The sequence below is a fragment of the Sus scrofa genome, chromosome 11, assembly GCF_000003025.6.
Source record: "Sus scrofa isolate TJ Tabasco breed Duroc chromosome 11, Sscrofa11.1, whole genome shotgun sequence".
NCBI classification, from domain to species: Eukaryota; Metazoa; Chordata; class Mammalia; order Artiodactyla; family Suidae; genus Sus; species Sus scrofa.
Window position 1 is genome coordinate 66,676,482 of NC_010453.5, and position 19,020 is coordinate 66,695,501.

Consider the following 19,020-nt stretch of genomic DNA (forward strand, 5'->3'; position numbering starts at 1 on the left):
AGGTACTACACAGGTGTAACCTATACAAAAAAGTCTGATGCTTCTTGGCTCTATTTAAGCCCCAAGAAACCTAGGAACTTATTACCACAATACATGATTTGGATCTTAGAAAACACAGTCTGTCTTTTCTGTAAAAGAAGTGTAGCTATTATTAATGAAACCACAAAAAGCATTAGCTTTACACACTATATGAGACTTCTAAAAAGCTAGTGGAACGCTGTATTCAACTACAAAATCCTCTTGGAACATCCCTGCCAGAAAGATACAAAGCTTCACTTCGTATCCGTGCAAGCTCTTATTTCTGACTTATTCACATTACTGGCTTAGGATGAGGTATCAGATCGTCTTTGGTTTCAATTCTGTTAAAACTTTCCTTTTTCCTGATTCTTAGTTCTTTGCAATCTGCTTTCACTGTTAATTCTGGTGGATCAACTGCAACTCATATTTTGATAGGTAATCAAGAAATAACGACTGAATTATATTTTACTACATAATTTGGCAGGACACTTTCCCACAATTATCTTTGGCAAAAACTTGATGTGTGTGTTATACTATAGCAGGATAATGTAAAAGTAAGTTATCCATTTTAAGATAATGGAGCCATAGGCGGTAGGACATGGATAAATATATCTTTGTACTAGTATATGTACTTTGTATACATGGCTGGTATATCTTTGTACTAGTTTGATAATTGACAGAAAAGATGGGAAAGGAACATCTGTTTTTTGAACTCAGACCAAAATCCTCTCTACCTGATGACCTTGTGGGGAAGAAGGGTGAAGAAATATGCCATGATCAAACCTTAGAACTATAGAAATCTATCATTCCCAAGAAATGGGAGTGATGTATGGCTGTAGACTAGTTCGAGAAGGACATAGTTTAAGGAAGGCAAATCCAATAACCAATTATTACAAAACATAATCCAGGAAGGTTTAGGAATATAACTTCTCCTAAATTTAACGTTGTAGGTGGGAGAGAGTGTTTAATTATGATCTAATGCCACAGAGAGAACAGTAAGTTTTAAAAGGGAGTTGTTAAAAATGTTTTAGGAGCCACGCATGGAGGACCCATGCAACTGCTGCAGTATGTCTCTTTAATGACCGGAAATTTTCTCACCCTCAAGACAAGAGTCCCTGTTTTCTCGATTGACCCACGATTCAGCCCACATCACTCAGCACTATTTCCGGGTCCGTCATTTAGGCAGAATGCCACCGAGACGACGTTAAAAGCGAAACCCATGGTTCTCGCCTCCAACACATCTTGTTCCCTTGCCAACGTAGGGTGCAACGACCTGTCCCTCAATCACTGACCCCTCCCAAACCCACCAGCCCTACCCCGGGTCTCCATTCCACCCACCCTTGGGGGCAAGGGAGTCGCGATTTCTGGTTGGCTCAGCTCAAGTCTCCGCCATCCGCCAGCTCACCTGCGGTTGGTTGGCAGAGCGTGCGTGGGAGGTGGGAGGGCTGAGCCTGCAACTAGGCTTTCCCCCCATTGGCTGATGGATGGGCATCACGTGGTATGAAGTGGCTCTCTATTGGCCGAGAATGGTACCATGGGTCCAGAGGCGTGCACTGGTTGGCTGGAACGACTCCCAGCTTCCTACTAGGTGCCCCGGCTGGCTGTTGCTATGAGCTGTCCCCAGGCCTTCTGGCTGCGCCTGGGGCTTCGCTCTCCCAGTTTTCCAAGCGCCCGTAGCTGACAGGGCGTGGGAAGAGCTCGACTTCCAGCAGACGCTGAAGAAAGGCGGGGCTGGGGGGAGGTGGGCGGGACTCCCGGCGACGTCACCGGGCGTGGGCCCGGCTTCCGCATGGTCGCTGGCCTTTGCCGCCTCTGGCAGTGGGCAGGATGAGGGCCTGTCACTTTTCCCTCTGTGTCTTGACGCTTAAAACAAAGCTTCACTTCGGTTTTATGCTCGTCCTTTAAACAAAGCCTTTTTTCGTTATGTTTATACAGGACAAAACCAAAGCTCACAGGCTGGGTGGTGTCTAGCAAGGCCCTCCTGCCAAGGCCTCCTTTTGGACCTTGCCGGTGTCTTCTTGTCACTCCCCGCCTCAAGTTAAAACCTAGAGACTGCTCTGGCCCCGCCAACATCGCGTCTCTGCCAAATTCTGAACTTGGCGTGCTCAGGCCGAAGCGGTTCCCGTCGCGGGCAGAAGAACCGCGCGTGCTCAGTACGCAGGATCCGCAGGGTTCGACGCGGCTTGCGGGGTGGGGTGTTGTTGGGTGGCCCAGGTGGTTGTTTATCTAAGCGCGGGCCGAGGCTTCCGCACGGCGCAGAGCCTCCCGGGAGCGCGCGAGGCCGGTCGCCTAGGCGACGGGGGAGCAAGGGCGGGGCTGCGCCACCGGGTCCCGCCCCGGGCCGCCGGGCCCCGCCCCCAGCAGCGCTGCGGCTGGGGCTCGGGCGCGCGCTCCGGCGCCGAGGGGAGCGGCGGCGGCGGCGGCGGCGGCGGGCGGGGAGCTGGGCGTGGAGGCGCGAGGGGCGGGGCGGGCGGCACTGCAGGCCCGCGTTTCGGGCGGCTCCGGCGGCTCCCTGGCTCCCACTCCCTGCTCGCCCTCAGTGCCTGCCGGCGCCCGCGGGGCCGCATTGCCGCCGGCTCGGCCCATGCCCAGGGCTGCTGCTCCCTCCGCCGGCGCCCGGGGGGCCGCGGCGGCCGTGAGGTGGGGGCAGCCGCGGGACGCGGCGGGGCCGGCCGCCGGCGCAGGGTTGGGGGGCGCAGCGCGGCGGGCGTAGGTCTATGTCGCGGGCAGCGGCGGCGGCGGCGGCCGCGGAGGGACGATGCGCGAGTACAAAGTGGTGGTGCTGGGCTCGGGCGGGGTCGGCAAATCCGCCCTGACCGTGCAGTTCGTGACCGGCACCTTCATCGAGAAATACGACCCCACCATCGAGGACTTCTACCGCAAGGAGATCGAGGTGGACTCGTCGCCGTCGGTGCTGGAGATCCTGGACACGGCGGGCACCGAGCAGTTCGCGTCCATGCGGGACCTGTACATCAAGAACGGCCAGGGCTTCATCCTCGTCTATAGCCTCGTCAACCAGCAGAGCTTCCAGGACATCAAGCCCATGCGGGACCAGATCATCCGAGTGAAGCGGTGAGAGGGCCGGGGGCGCGGGCAAGGGGCTTCGCGGTGCGGCCGGCAGCCCCTGTCCCGGGGCCAGAACTCCCTCCCGCGTGCTCTGGGGTGGCTGTGGGCAGGAGGAGCTGTCTAGGCAGGTGGCTCTGGGGTCTTAGGCTTTATCCTAAATTTTTAGCTGGTAGCATCCTCCTCGTCATCTTGAATCTCAAATTTGAGTGCTTTGTTTCACAACTCAAATTTGGCATCCGGTGAACCCACAGCACAGCTCTTTGTCTCTTGGATATTATTAGTAGCGGTTGTGCAGAACCCCAAAGGAAACAAAGTTTAAAACTTGCAGTGGGGGGAGAGGGGCGGGTAGGTTTCTGCTGGGAGGAGGCAGCTGTGCAAGTATAGCGGAGACATTTTCAGACGGAACAACAAAAAACCTCCCTTTGCAGCATTTGACAGCAAAAATTGCTTACACAAATGTGGTAAAAATGTCAAGTCCAATGGAAAGAGATCTTTCTCATTTCATAGAAGATTGAATGGTGGCAAGGCGTTTTACAAAAATGAACTCTTCACTTAAGATGAAACTTTAGAGACAGGTTATCAAATTATTTGCAGACCTGGCTCTGTGGGATTGAGAGAGTATTAGTATGTAGGAGCGCGAATGTACTATCACATTAAAGAATGTGGCTTAACTTTTTTTTTTTAATCTAGCCACTTTACCCCTCAGAAACAAAAAGAAAGGGAAAAAAAGAGGCATTCTTAAAAATAGAATGAGTTTCTTCAAAGGTGTGACTCAAATATTAGCTAATTTAAAGTTAAAGCAGATAAGCTCTTTCCTGTTACAAACTCTTTTCGCAAGTGTGCATTTTGGAAATATAACAGCCTAATGGCTTCTGCTATTTGTTTTATATTTTTTCCTATAATTTCTAGCATCAAAAAATGCAATAGTATCTCAGTTCAGAGTTTTAGCAAATTTTTCTAATTACCATTTAATTACACATTACTGTTTTGTCTGATTCTTACTATTAGTTAATAATTGCCAATAATTTTGATTCAGCATAATTTTGCTTTTCTTTCCCAGTTGTACCAGTAACCCTAAATTTGTAGACAGTTGCAAAAGCTAGTTATAAGTGTTATCATAGACATAATCTCATTTTTAGTCAGTTTGAGTCTACTCATTTTGAAAGAGCAAATACCAAGTCAGGTGCACGCAAGCTTTGCTCAAAAATTCATTACAAGAGGCGGATTTTTAATGCCACATAGGAGATCAAAGGGGAGGTCCTCTCCCCTCCTCCTTTAACTCATTGAATATGCCCTTTAATAGCTAAACTAAAATTTCGTGTGTTATTTTATATGTTAGATTTCAAGCTGGAATACAGTGAATGTTTTCATGGCCTCTGACAATGTCCTAAGATCTGTGAATCTGACAGCTTTTTACTTTTTCAGTCTCATTTCTTAAAGTTAATTGCTATAGTTAACATAGGAACCCTTTTGGTGTTAAATTTATTAAGTATATGATATTTAAGAGGCTGTATTTAAATGACTCACATCTTTAATTCCCCTCATACTGTTTTAAAAAACAAAAAACCTTTAGAACAGGGCAATCTACCACATTGTCACATGTCAATCTTAGGCCAAGTACATACATCAAATAGTAAAGTAAACGCCCCAACTGCTCCACCCTTTGTATTTAAACATATCACAGATAATTCCTGCGTTGATAAAGTCACAAGCCCAGGGCAAACTTCTTGGCACAAACTTACAGGACAGAATATGACAGAATGTTATTGGATAGTATAGTCCACATGATTTTGTAGTTTACTAGAGGTTACCAAGAATGAGTTAGTCTGAACTTAGTGTGCTAGAACGATTTATTTGTTTGCACTGTGACCCAGGAAGAAAAAGAAGAATAAAATTCTCCTTGCCCAAATGTCATTGTACTCACTAGTCTCAGTTGCCGATGTGTACAGTTGAAAAGCTCAGCTGAAGTGGACTTCGTAAACTCTTTTCACTGGAATCATCCATTGTGCCCATAAGTACCAGTTGGGCCCTTTGTGTCCTGCTGTTTTTTATCTCACCTTAACTTCATCATCTGGCCTCCCATCCTATAGCACATTGTAAACAGCTTAACACTGAAGGAGAGAGGGAATCGGTGTGTATGACAGTATACATTATGCTAAGGCGGCATTCAGTATGATGGGTCTTTAACTTCTCCCACTCAAAGCGAATAAAACATGATTTTCAAACAAGCGGATTTTCCACTCTTTTGGGGAATGAATTTTTAAATTAATGAGTTGCCGCAGCAGGTATTCAGTACTTGTTCCCTGGCCTCTGCCAGCTAGCTGCTTTGCATACTCTATACAACAGTTGTTTGGGATTATTTAATATCACCATAATGCCAATGACATAAGCGAAGTGCAGAGAGGTTTGGTATTTTGCCCAAAACTAGTCCTTGATGGAGAAGAGATTTAAATCAAGATCTGCATGACTCCATGTGCTCTTTCTTCTACATGAGGCTGCCTTTGAACTTGACATTTACTGGCAAATTCAGTGATCTAGCCTTTGGTCTAGGGCAGCACTCTTCAGTACGAATATAGCGTGGGCCACGTGTAATTTTTAAATGTCCAAGAGCTGATTTTTTATAAATGTGAAGCAGGTGAAATTAATTTTAGTAATGCATTTGAGTTAACCCATTCTATCTAAAATATTATCATTTTAACCTGTAATCAGTATTGAAAAATTGAGATATTTGCTTGGTTTTTCATACGAAAAGTTCAGAATCTAGTATTGAGTTTGCATTTACTGCACATAGACGTGCCACATTTCAGGTGCTCCACAACCCCGTGTGACTGCAGACGGTGGACAGTGCAGGTCTGAGGTGTACAGATGTTGGGAAAATGCTTGCTTCTGTAAAAGCTCCCTCTCCCTTGTTTGTGAAACGGAGTATAGTTCACCTCTCAGAGTCTTTGTTAGGATTAAATGAGATAATGTATTTTAAGGTGTTCAACCCAAAACCTTGAACACAAAAATTGCTCAAAAACCCAGCAGTTCTTCAACTTCGTCCTGGTCACCCCATCTGCTTAAAATTGTATCCCAGATATAAGTGTAATTTTAGAGCAGATAAACTTGTGATTGCATTTTGAAATTCATTACCTAGTATAGAAAAGACGATGCTAAAAAAAGGCCATCATGATGAAAACAATCTTTAGAAAAATTTCGTTTTGTCCTCTTAAAGTATGTTCTCATATTAAGGATCTTATGGGAGAGGGCAAGGAAATGCATTTAACTTTAGGTGTAGCACCAATGTGTGACCCGACAGTGAAATGGAGCTTTTCACTGCTTTGTTCTTGGATGGGCTGTCTTGCTTATAAAAAAGCCCTTATTCCCTTAAATGCCTATAGGTTCGTAGACATCCAAATATAGGTTTCCCCCGCTATCTGAAAGTACTGCTTTCCTATAAAACCTTTCCTAAGCCAGAGCAGCATAAAGTGGAGGAACAATTACCTTAGGACACGTCTTGCTTACAGATGCCAAGAAAAAAAAAAAAAAAAATCTCAGTAAAGCACAGATGCTCCCAGACACAGTTCAAAGCTATGGCGGCTTGATGCTGAGACGCTGAATGCGGTTCCTGGGGCAGGAGCCTGGAGGTGCTACCTGCTACCCCCTAACTGCTTGTAGCTGAACAAACTCTAAATGCTACTTTGACTTCTTGCCTTTTTTTTTTTCCCACACAAAAGTGAAGTCATCTTCTGATTTCCTTTGGTTATCAAAACGGGTACTAACCTAGTGACGTGGTGTAAAGCAGCTTTTGAAAAGCACGGGGAGCCTGTGCATATACCTAAACTCCTGTCTAAGCCAAGTGGGCTAGCTAAAAAAGGTCATTTTTATAAGTTCATATGGAGGTGTTGTTGCACAGCGGAAGCGAATCTGACTAGGAACCATGAGGTTGCAGGATCGATCCCTGGCCTCACTCAGTGGGTTAAGGATCTGGCATTGCCATGAGCTGTAGTGTAGGTCGCAGACGTGGCTCACACCTGTAGCTCCAATTGGACCCCCAGCCTGGGAACCTCCGTATGCCACAGGTGCAGCCCTAAACAGCAAAAAAAAAAAAAAATTTCATAAGATTTTCTTTTTTAACTCGACTTTGGATGAGATCAAACTCATAGGAAGGAGTGACAGGGATACGGAAAATATTTATGGAAAGTTGACGTAAAGCTCAGGTTCTTTTTTTTTTTTTTTTTTTTGTCTTTTTGCTATTTCTTGGGCTGCTCCCGCGGCACATGGAGGTTCCCAGGCTAGGGGTCGAATCGGAGCTGTAGCCACCGCCTACACCAGAGCCACAGCAACGCGGGATCCGAGTCCCGTCTGCACCTGCACCACAGCTCACGGCAATGCCGGATCGTTAACCCACTGAGCAAGGGCAGGGACCGAACTCGCAACCTCATGGTTCCTAGTCGGATTCGTCAACCACTGCACCACGACGGGAACTCCTCAGGTTCTTTCTCATTTCATAATCGCTTCTCCCATTCCTCCCAGGGTAAGCTGACCTGAAGTATGTTGGAACATGCTCGCAAGGCCAGAAATCTTCAGCATGACCTTCCCACACCCCTCGTGTTTTATCCCTCCTTGCCTTTCCAGCTTCCCCCCGCCCTGGCACCTTTCCTCTCCCCGTGGATTCCAGCACCCACACCTGCCTTGAGTTTCGCGGGAGTGCCCATCTCTGGGCTTCCCTTCTGCAGGTTTGCAGGGTGGATTCCTACTCTTGGGCCCCTCCTTAACAGAGTTCCTTCTCAGGGACGCCTTCCTCGTCTTCCCAAACTGAAGGCGTGCCTTCCCCTCCTCCCACACTATAGTAACTTCATTCATGCCTCGCCCTGTCCTTCGGCCACTGGTATTTCAGACCTCAGTGGCACCCCGTGGCTCCTCTCCTCGGGTTGTCTCATCAAAGTGGCATCATTTGTGTGATAACCTAGGAACCCTTGGTTTTTCTCATTAAACTCTAATCCCATGTGGCTAGCACAACTCCTGGCACACAGGAAACAAGCACGAAAAATGTTTTGGAAGAACTAGGGTCCAGAGAGAAAAGTATTTTAGCAGCCGCAGTTTTCTCCAAGCGTTTTGATGTTGTTCAGGGAGGAGATGAATCTTGAAAGGCTGTTGTGGGGCTGGAGGAGATGATGTCCCCTCTGCTCTAACCTTCTGTGAGAGGACTTCTGTGTCCTTGGGTGATGAGGGAAGACGAAGCGCGGTCAGAACCATAAAGAGTCAGGAGCAGTGTCTTCCAGATGGAGGACACGGCGTGGGAAATGCACAGGGTTTGTTCATTGGCTGTTAAATGGACCCGATTGGCTCACCCAGGAATTTACACAGACATGCGAGAGGAGGTAAGGCTAAAATCCATGCAGCTAAGTTACAGAAAGTGAGACGACTTTGGACTTGATCTTGCAGTTAAGGATCATGATCAGAATTGTTAGAGAAAAAATATGGTGGTGCTATATAAAGGCTTAGTGGTCATAGACTAGAGTCAGAAGGAAGAGTCGTAAGTATTGTCATCTCATTTCGAGATGAAGTACAAAGATGCTCAATTGGTGTGGTGTCTGTAGGAACAGAAAGGAACGAACAGATGCAAATAATGTAAAGAAGGAATCAATCCAACTTGGAGAGAGAGCGGGAACAGTCAGAATTGACATTTTGAACATGAGTGAATAGGATTAGGGCGGACTAGCTGGGGGCGATGATTTCAGCTTTGGGATGGTAGTCATCCAGATAGATGCACCTAATAAGCAATTAGAATATTGGAATAAGGCCTGAAAGGTCACTTTATATGTAAATATAAAGACTCAGGATTCTCTGTGTAATTCAGATTTAGAGGGTAGATGGAAACTGCTGGGTCAAGTATATAGAGAGATAAATGAATGGATTTGGCCAGGAGTAGAAATTAGACATGAACATGGCCAAGGGTAGAATTTAAGAGTTGTAAGCTGAATAGAGGCCACTCGATGTATTGGAACAGGCTAAATTAAAAGTCATGTGTGTCTGAAGAGTGGGATAAAGAATGGTGGGTGGTTTGTGCTACCAAAGTGAATAAGTTACTTCTTTTTTTACTCTCGCTATTCATATTTCCCTTATCATTTGCATGAGCACTTTTAAGTGACCCTGCTGACAGTTGGCACTTTTTCTCCTCACGGTGAAGTTAAAAGCCTGCTCTAAGGTGGAGGTGAATGGCCAACGGCTACTGCATAGATCCACAGCAGGTTGGCGCAGCGCAGCTAAAGCCTGGAAGCACATCAGTGACGTTTGTCCCAATAAGTGACTTCCGGCATCTGCCGCCAATTCCTTCTTCCACCAGCACCTCCTTCCCCAGCTTGAAACCTCCCCAAACCAAAATTGTAATTGAAAGCTCCTCCAAGGTACAGCGCCTTATAGCCTAGAGTTTTTTTTCCTGAAAGAGAGACTCATTTTTGCTGCCCTATAAACTTAGAGTATTACGATACAGTAGTTTTCTTTTTGCCATCCCAGGATTAGAATTTTGTAACTTCATTTTGTAAATAAATGATCTTCCTCCAGCTCTACAGTCCAAGAAAATGTCAATCTAGTTAGTGCCATCAGGGAAGAGATAGTTTCATAGGAACCTTAAAGAATCAGGAGCCTGTGACCTGCAGATCTTACCAGGTTAAGACTTTGTGACAGTTGTATCAATATAATCTCTGATCAAAGGAGTCATTACAGTGTTGGTTTAAAAAGGGGGTAGGGTAAGAATTTAAATAGCCAGCCAGCCATTCCATTGCGCACAGATAAAAATTATCACTTGTCCCTACATATTGATAAATCCTCTGAGAAAAGGAACCAATGAGTGATTTGAGAGGTGATGTGACTGAGCCCTGAATGAGAAATATTCCGGCCCCAGGCAAGTGGGCAACACTGACTTTCTCACTCTGCTTTAGGAACAAGTCAGATAATTAATTAACAGCTAACAGCTAAACATTAAGGAGGAGCAACTAGTAAAAATGTTTCCAGATGACACAGCCAACAGAAAGAGCCAACAAAGTTGGAATCTTTTTATTAAGTTTTTCCAGGAACACTAACTACACTTGAGTGATTTAACTCTGCACACCATCTTTTTGGAAATTATTTATGCCAGAAATCACATAGATACATATTTCTTTTTTTTTTTTTTTTTTTTTTTTTTTTTTGTCTTTTGTCTTTTTGTCTGTTATTGTTGTTGTTGCTGTTGTTGCTATCTCTTGGGCCGCTCCCGCGGCATATGGAGGTTCCCAGGCTAGGGGTTGAATCGGAGCTGTAGCCACCGGCCTACACCAGAGCCACAGCAACGCAGGATCCGAGCCGCGTCTGCAACTTACACCACAGCTCACGGCAACGCCGGATCGTTAACCCACTGAGCAAGGGCAGGGACCGAACCCGCAACCTCATGGTTCCTAGTCGGATTCGTTAACCACTGCGCCACGACGGGAACTCCGATACATATTTCTAAGCGATGATCTTTACATAAGACTGTGTACATCATAGGTAAGGGATTTTTTTTCAAGGATAGTTCTTACACAGTTTCTCTCTTAGCTGTTGTCTTCAGAGCCTGAGGCCCTGGGGGGGAAGTGTGTTTCCCACTCCACGGTTACCTCTGCCTCTGACGTTTCCCTGTTCCCCGTTTCTCTCCATCTGTTCTTACCTACTCCTTTCTCATGCACTTTCATCTTTGTGGCTTGTGGTATAAAAGAGTTGTGAGGACTGTACATTCAGGGGAAAATATTTGAGTTTGTGAGTAGACTTTTTTTTTCTTTTTGGCCTCACCCGCAGCCTATGGAGGTTCCCGGGCTTGGGGTCCAGTTGGAGCTACAGCTGTCGGCCTACACCATAGCCACAGCTACACCAGATCCAAGCCACATCTTCGACCTACACTGCAGCTCACCTCAATGCTGGATCCTTAACCCACTGAGCGAGGCCAGGGATCGAACCCACGACCTCATGAGTCCTAGTTGGATTCATTTCCACTGCGCCATGACGGGAACTCCCACTTTAGCCCAAGATAAAACAGATGGAGACAGAAGAGTGACAAAAGTCAAAATGTAGGCATAGTACCTCTGTAGGAAATGTATCATGAAATTTTAATGGTGTACAAAAATAACCCCATACATATTTGCCTTTTTATTTATTTGTTGTACAGTTATGGTTCATTATATTAAAATTTTTTCTCGTCCTGACAGAAAAATTAATTTCTTAAACACACTTTTAAACTTTACCAGATCAAACTGAGCCTTTTAGTACAGTGATAGCAATAGTGGCTGTGATTTTAGACATCTGCATTTCAGTAAAATATATAAGTAAAATACATTTATTTTGGTGAAGTTTAAGGTCATGAAAATATATAAACATAGCATATTTCTAGTTGCTAAAGTTTTGTCGTGGTATGTACTAAATAATGTTTAAATTATACTTCTAAAAGATTGAAACCTCTTTGAAAATACCAGACCTAGTATTTCAACTATTTCCCCTTTTATTCTTGTAGGAAACCTAATAAAAAATAAACACCTACATTAGCCCAATTTTTAATACATTTCAGTTAAATTAAAGGCCACAGCTACGAAATAAGATTTTTTTTAAGCCTGTGAGTGAGAGTAAGGTTATTGAGTATCTGAATCAAATATCAGCAGCATATTATATTGACGGCCTGGTTTGGGAAGCCCAGTGAGAAGGCATCATTGGAATTCTTTGGAGTTTGATGCATTTCATAACTTCATGTTGGCAGTGTACTTATCACACATTGCTAAAAACTCTGAGTAAGCTATTTAAAATACTTTACAGCATGTGAATAAAGTACACTTGCAAATTATACATTCTTTCGACTCAAAAATGCTGAAATGTATTCCCTGGCAGAATTGGATAGATTGTTGGTTTTTTTCCGTTTTGTTTTGTTTTATTTTCTTAATATGCTTAAGATTTGAAGACATGCCAAGCTAAGTATTTTATGGAGAAGTGTGGTGGTTAATTATTTTGTGGGTTTTTAAAGTTGATTTTTAGTGGGATATAATTGACATATAACAGTGTATTCGTTTTAGGGCTTTTTTTCACTTAGTAAAATTGCCCACGACAAACATTGTAAACCATTATTTAAAACATTTAGGAGTTATTTCTTACAACGCATAATGACCTGATGTATGTATAAAATGCAAAATGATCCCCATGGCAAGTTCAGTTAGTATCTGTCGCCACACACAGTTACAGAATTTCGTGTGTGTGCTCACAGCTGTTGGGATTGTCTCCCTTAGCACTGTTCACGGATCCCGTAGCGTAGTGTGAGCTAGAGTCACCAGGCTACAGGTTACAGCCTCAGGACTTGTTTATCACCTATCTTGTAACTGTCAGTTTGTACCTTTTGGCCGTCTTTACGCATTTCACCCCCTCCCCTATTTATTCTATCTCTATCTTGTTTATCATCTATCTCTATCTTGTTGATCATCTATCTTATAACTGTCAGTTTGTACCTTTTGGCCGTCTTTACCCATTTCACCCCCTCCCCTATTTATTCTATCTCTGGGTTCTGTTTTGTGGGGGTTTTTAAAATTCTGCTTATAAGTGAAATTATACAGCCTTTGTGTTTTTCTCTCTGACTTATTTCATTTCGCATACTGCCCTTAAGGTCTATACATAACTGTCTCAAATGGCAGGATTTCCCTTTTTTATGGTCTAATAGTATTATTTTGTGTGAGTGTGTGTGTATATATATATGATATATATATATATATATATATCATATATCTATTATGTGTATGTGTGTGTGTGTGTATCACATTTTCTTTATCAGTTCATCCGTCAGTGGACACTTAGGTTGGTTCCATGTCTTGACTCTTGTAAGTAATGCCTCAGTGAACCTGTGGGTACAGAGATCTCTATAGTGACTTTGTTTTCTTGGGAAATAACCCAGAAGTGGAATTGCTAGATCATACTCTAGTTCTACTTTTAATATTTTGAGGAAACTCTATATTATTTTCCATGGCGGCTGCACCTGTTTACTTTCCCACCCATGGAGCGCAGGGGGTTTCTTTTCTCGGCATTCTCACCAACACTTGTTATTGTCTGTCTTTTTTCTAATAGTCACTCTCACAGGGGACATCTCACTGTGCTTTGGGTGTGCATTTCCCTGATTAGTGAGTTGAGCACCTTTGTATGTACTCGATCGCCATTAACATGTCCTCTTTGGGAAAATGTTCAACTCCTCTGCCCATTTTTAAATTGGATTTTTGGGGTTCCCGTCATGGCTCAGTGGTTAACGAATCCGACTAGGAACCATGAGGTTGTGGGTTCGGTCCCTGCCCTTGCTCAGTGGGTTAAGGTTCTGGCGAGGCCGTGAGCTGTGGCGTATGTTGCAGACGCGGCTCGGATCCCGTGTTGCTGTGGCTCTGGCATAGGCTGGCGGCTGTGGCTCCAATTCAAGCCCTAGCCTGGGAACCTCCATATGGCTCGAGAGCAGCCCAAGAAATGGCAAAAAGACAAAAAATAAAAAATAAATAAATTGGATTTTTATTTCTATTGAGTTGTATGACTTTTTAAAAGTATTTTTGATACTTTAAATAGCCAAATAAATTTAAAATATTTGACTATTAACCCTTTATCATATATATGATTTGCAAATATTTTCTTCCATTCTACAGATTGCCTTTTCATTTGATGTTTTCCTTTGATGTACAGAAACTTTTTAGTTTGAAATAGTCTCACTATTTTATGTCTGCCTTTGCTGCCTTTGCTTTTCGTGTAAAATCGAAAAAAATCATTGCCAAGACCAATGTCAGGGAGCATACCCAACTGTGTTTTCTTCCAGGAGTTTTATGGTTTCAGGTCTTATGTTCAAGTGATCCAGTTCCATTCTAGTGCATGTTGCTATCCAGTTTTCCCAGCACCCATTACTAAAGAGACTGTCATTTCCCCATTGTATACGCTTGGCTCCTTTTTTGTAAATTAGTTGACCATATATATGTACGGGTTTATTTATAGGTTCTCTGGTCTGTTTCATTGATCTGTGAGTTAATTTTTATGCAATACCATACTGTCGTAATCATTGTAGCTTTGCAATATAGTATGAAATCAGGAAGTGTGATGCATTCAGGTTGGTTCTTCTTTCTCAAGATTTGGCTATTTGAAGTCTTTTGTGATTCTATACAATTTTAAGATTGTTTGTTATATTTATGTAAAAAAATTCCATTGGAATTTTTTAAAGGTTTGCATTGCATCTGTAGATGGCTTTGGATAGTATGGACACTTTAACAGTTCTAGTCCATGAGTATGGAACAGCGTTAGACTTATTCGTGTCGTCTTCAAGTTCTTTTCTCAGTGTCTTATCATTTTTTAAAATTATTATCTGCCAGAAAACAAGAGATATATATGTATATGTATAAATATATATATAAACTCTGTCTACTTATTTGTAATCAATCACCAGTGGCTTTTTACATTTTCTTAATTATGGCCCTTGGAAATACATTTTACAGTTCACATACAGGAATAAATATGTATAACTGAAACCAAAATTCCATGAAGCAGTAGTTACATCTGCTCGTATTACTTGTATTATATTTTCTATTTTATTTTTTAGGTGTTCCTCTCGATCCACTAAGGTGATCTCATCACATACAGTTTGAAAACTGCTGTCCTAGAATATTTTACTCTTAAGAAAAATAAATGGAACTATCTCTTTCATAGTTTGAAACAACTTTTCTCTTCTCTTCCTGCTTTTCCATTTTCCAACAATGCTCTGTAAATGCTCCAGAAGTGAAATGAATTTCCCAACATGACTACCTCTGTTACAGAGAAAGATAACATTTAGTCAAGGAACAAAAAGATGCATAAAACGTGTCTTTTGAGGAAGCATTTATTACTGTTTGTTGCATTATAAATATGAAGACACATTTCTCGTGAAATTGTGTTCTTTCTGATACCGCAGGAGAGCTCCTGCCTTGTGAGATTTAGAACAAAGGAAGGGATGTTGCAGTAGGATTCTGACCAGAATGCGTGTTCGTTACTACAGCAGGTTGCTATGGAGGCTTGGGAGACTCATCTTTATAAGAGGTTTGCTGTTTCTGTCCAGGGTGTTATTGATTCAGCTCTGCCTTTAAGACAGTAAAAATAGATAAAGATGACCATAATTATAGCTATCTTAAAATCACTTAGTAAAATTACCCCAGAGAAACATTATAAACTTTTACTTAAAACATTTAAGAGTGTTGTTTCTCATGCTTTTCTGGGAGCAGCCCTTAAAAATTAATAATTCAAATGTGGAAATCCTACATCATATTAATAATTCAGTACATCTAAATATTTTCTTCTTTACTAGGTGTCCTAACATCTCTCTGCAAATGAAATCAGAGTGTTTTTCTCTGGTTTTGAATGGAAAATTTTGTTCTTAATTTGGTGCTTACTTATAAATACATGCATCCTTAGGTTTCCAATGCACATAACAAATACAGTATATGGTTTACATAAATTATATAAATTTTATATATCATGATTATAATTTCTCTAAGACAGCGTTTTATTTTATTGTGTATACTCATCTGATCTTATCTATGAAGACCAAAAGCATTAATCTGGTTAAAGCTGAGCTTGGGTACTTACCAGTTATGTGATTAGGAGCAAGTTAGCATTCTCTGCATCTCAACATCTGCATCTAGAATATGGGTATAAGATCATAACCCAGGAGGTAATGAATGCAAAGTGTTTCTTTCCATAGTAACCCTAAAATATCAGCAATAAAGTGTCACCAAAAATACAGAAATAGAAATGAGACCCTGGCACTTTCTAGTTTTATAAAACAGTATACTGCCGCATAATTTTTAGGCATTAGACTCAGAGTTGCCTTCGCGTATCTAAATAAGTTAGAGAGCTCACCTAGCGTTGCGTTTGCATCTTTCCATTGCCTTCTTGTCCTTGTCGGAAGTGCTAGTGCCGTGTCTATGTTACGGAGCTTAAAGCACAGACCCGGAGGGCTTTGTGTCTTTGCCTTCCATGAGGCTGTTGGCTATAGATGGTGACAGTATGTTTTTGTGACTCATAAAGAATGGTGATGATTTTTTAGTACATATATTTAAAATATAAAAAATACTGGATAAAAGTGATGAGGGATATAGTATTTGTTAAATAACACTTTTTTTTTTAAGTTGAAAATGATCATACAGCTTTTTATGAATGCCAGAACTATACACATGGAGTGAAGATAATTTTAATAGTGCTTATGACTAGTTATATATAATTGTGTGTGCGTGTGCATGTGTGTATGGAGAGAGAGAGAGCGAGAAAGGGGGCCTGATGGAGAAAAATGTGTTGACAGAGCTTTTTAATAAATTGATCCCAGAAGTTTTGTCTTTATGTAAAAGTCACAACTGTCAACATCAAAAGCTTTGGGTTTAAGCCGCTTTATTTGCATAACACTGCCCCAGGCATTATGCAGAATAAGTACAAGATACTATCTTTGTTCTTCTGCTACGCCAGAATGTACTCCAAATGAATATATATTTGACAGCATTGAGTCTGTGATGTATGGAGAGAGAGACAGAAAACATTTTTAAAAACAATTTGATTTCTAAGTTTTAAAGTGTTATTCCACCAAAGACATTGCTTTTACTAGGGTATCTACAAATTTTTTTTTTTGATACAACTTCTTTTTCCTTCTTATTTTATACAGTTGACATACAGCTCTATGAGGTGTACAGTGTAACGATTTGACGTACACACAGTATGAAATGACCACAGTAAGTGTAGCGAACATCTGTCAGTCAGCTCATACAGGTACAACATTAAATGGGAATAAAAGTTTTCTTCCTTGTGATGAGCCTTAGGGTTTACTCTCTTCCCTTTCGTATGTAACGTCCAGCAGTGTTAATTATATTTAGCGGGTTGCGTGTTACATCCCTCGTACTTTTTACTTAGAACTGGAAGTTTGTCCATCTTAACTACCTTCATGCAATTCTTCCCCCGCTTCTACAGGCCCCTGCCTCTAGTAACCGCAAATCTGTTCTCTTCCTCTATGCGTTTGTTTGTTTTTGAAGTATAATTGGCCCCCGACACTATGTGACTCCTGGTGCACGGCACGGTGACTCACTATTCCCATACATGACAAAAGGTCACCACATAAGCCCGTCGCCGTCCGATGATAGTACATCGTGATGGACAGTATTCCCCTGTACAGGTGTTCGCTGTATATTTCATCCCTCTGCATCATTTGTTTTATAGCTGAAAGTTCGTACCTCTCATCTCCCTCACCTATTTCTCCCACCTTTTCTAAAGACGTTTGGGTGTATTCTGACTCATTATAGAAGGTCACAAATTTGTAAGACTAATGCCAGCAGTTTTATATTTACTTTGTGATAGTTAGTACTTTCTAACACTCCTTAGAAGTGAAGTCTTGGAGTTCCCGTCATGGCACAGTAGAAATGAATCCAACTAGGAACCATGAGGTTGTGGGTTCGCTCCCTGGCCTCATTCAGTGGGTTAAGGATCCGACGTTGCCGTGAGCTCTGGTGTAGGTCACAGACACAGCTTGGATCTGGAGTTGCTGTGGCTGTGGTGTAGGCCAGCAGCTCGACTTCAGCCCCTAGCCTGGGAACCTCCATGTGCCACACCAACGACACGATTGTTGTCTTAGAAAGCATTAAAAAAAAACTGATTAATGGATAATTGAGAGAAAACAGAATATCCCGGGAAGGTAAACTGGGAGACTGGCTAAAGAGAAAAGTGTGTTATCAGTGATAGCTGAATATAGATTAAGACACAAAGAATAAGCTTTATCTTTGTATTTAGTAAAACTGAGATATCTAAATATGGTATGTATAAAACTACACTCTCCAAAACAGAGTCCCCACGTCCCCCTCAGATGACTTCACAGGCCCAGACTTTCTCTTTTCTCCTTTGCAAACCAATGCTCCAGACAGACCTCGGCCATCAGTCCTGCTGGCCTGGTGAGGGCTGGACACTCATCGAGTGTGTGCATAGTGAAAGCTAACTGGAAAGTTAGGGCAATTTTAAAAATCTATTTTCGAAAAGCAGGAGATGAGAAAGTATCTTCTCAGCGATTCATTAGTTTATGCATATAGTAATGACAGAAAACTTTTTTTTCCAGTGGTCTTGCATTAAAGAACGTACTGTTTACATAAACTCTATCTGTTCTTGCTCTCCCATGGCCCTTGACCCGTGTTGGCACACGGCCCCCTTCAGGGAGGAAGCTCATAAAGAGTGTGTGCTGGGAGTTCACGTCGTGGCTCAGCAGTGACAAGCCTGACCGGTGTCCCCGAGAATGCGGCATCGATCCCTGGTCTCGCTCAGTGGGCTGAGGATCTGACGCGGCTGTGGCCTAGGCTGGCAGCTGCAGCTCTGATTTGACCCCTAGCCCGGGAACTTTCATACACTGCAGGTGTGGCCCTAAAAAGAAAAGGGGAAAAACAGTGTTTGCTGGTAGGACGCCTCCTCGAGGTCTAAGCGTACATTTGAAAAGGCTGCTCTTGATGATGTCTGTGCCTCAGGCTCCCCGGAGTGCATCGTCTGGTCTTGCTGAGAGAAATGCTTGTCCGTTTATGGGGGGGACTCTCTGGGAGGAAGGAGAGTCATTTTGTTGCTCCCATCAGCACAGCCTATTAATCACAGATCCTGACGCTTTTGTAGGCCATCCTGATTGGCTTACAACAATCCCATAAAGATTTTCCTTTGAATGAATACCACTGCTTTGATCTGTTCCCTTTTCTCCAGAGGTAACCGAGTGTCTCTGTTCACCTGGGACAGTTCAGGCTTAGGCCTGCTGCTCTGGCACATTTATTTACAGGGCCCCTTTCCATCTCCCAAGTGGCTCTTGGCAATAAATCATGTGGTCACACTCACCTCTTCCCTTAAGTTACCTGATTGTAAAATCATGACAGCTTCAACTTTTTGTGATAGCTAGTCTAGGTGAACAAGTCTCTTTCT

At 42.8% G+C, this 19,020-nt stretch overlaps 1 protein-coding gene and 1 long non-coding RNA gene across 2 annotated transcripts in view; one reads left to right on the forward strand and one right to left on the reverse strand.

Annotated features, from left to right (window-relative positions):
- LOC110255848 overlaps nt 1–1,350 on the reverse strand; it is a 36,174-nt gene extending 34,824 nt beyond the window's left edge. Inside the window, exon 1 of the long non-coding RNA XR_002336730.1 lies at nt 1,117–1,350. This is a non-coding gene — a long non-coding RNA (uncharacterized LOC110255848). The remainder of the gene's footprint in view (nt 1–1,116) is intronic.
- Nucleotides 2,681–19,020, forward strand: part of RAP2A (RAP2A, member of RAS oncogene family) — a 39,404-nt gene continuing 23,064 nt past the window's right edge. The window contains exon 1 of the mRNA XM_021065816.1: nt 2,681–3,090. Within this exon, the coding sequence (XP_020921475.1) occupies nt 2,777–3,090 (314 nt within the window). The 5' untranslated portion in view covers nt 2,681–2,776. The remainder of the gene's footprint in view (nt 3,091–19,020) is intronic.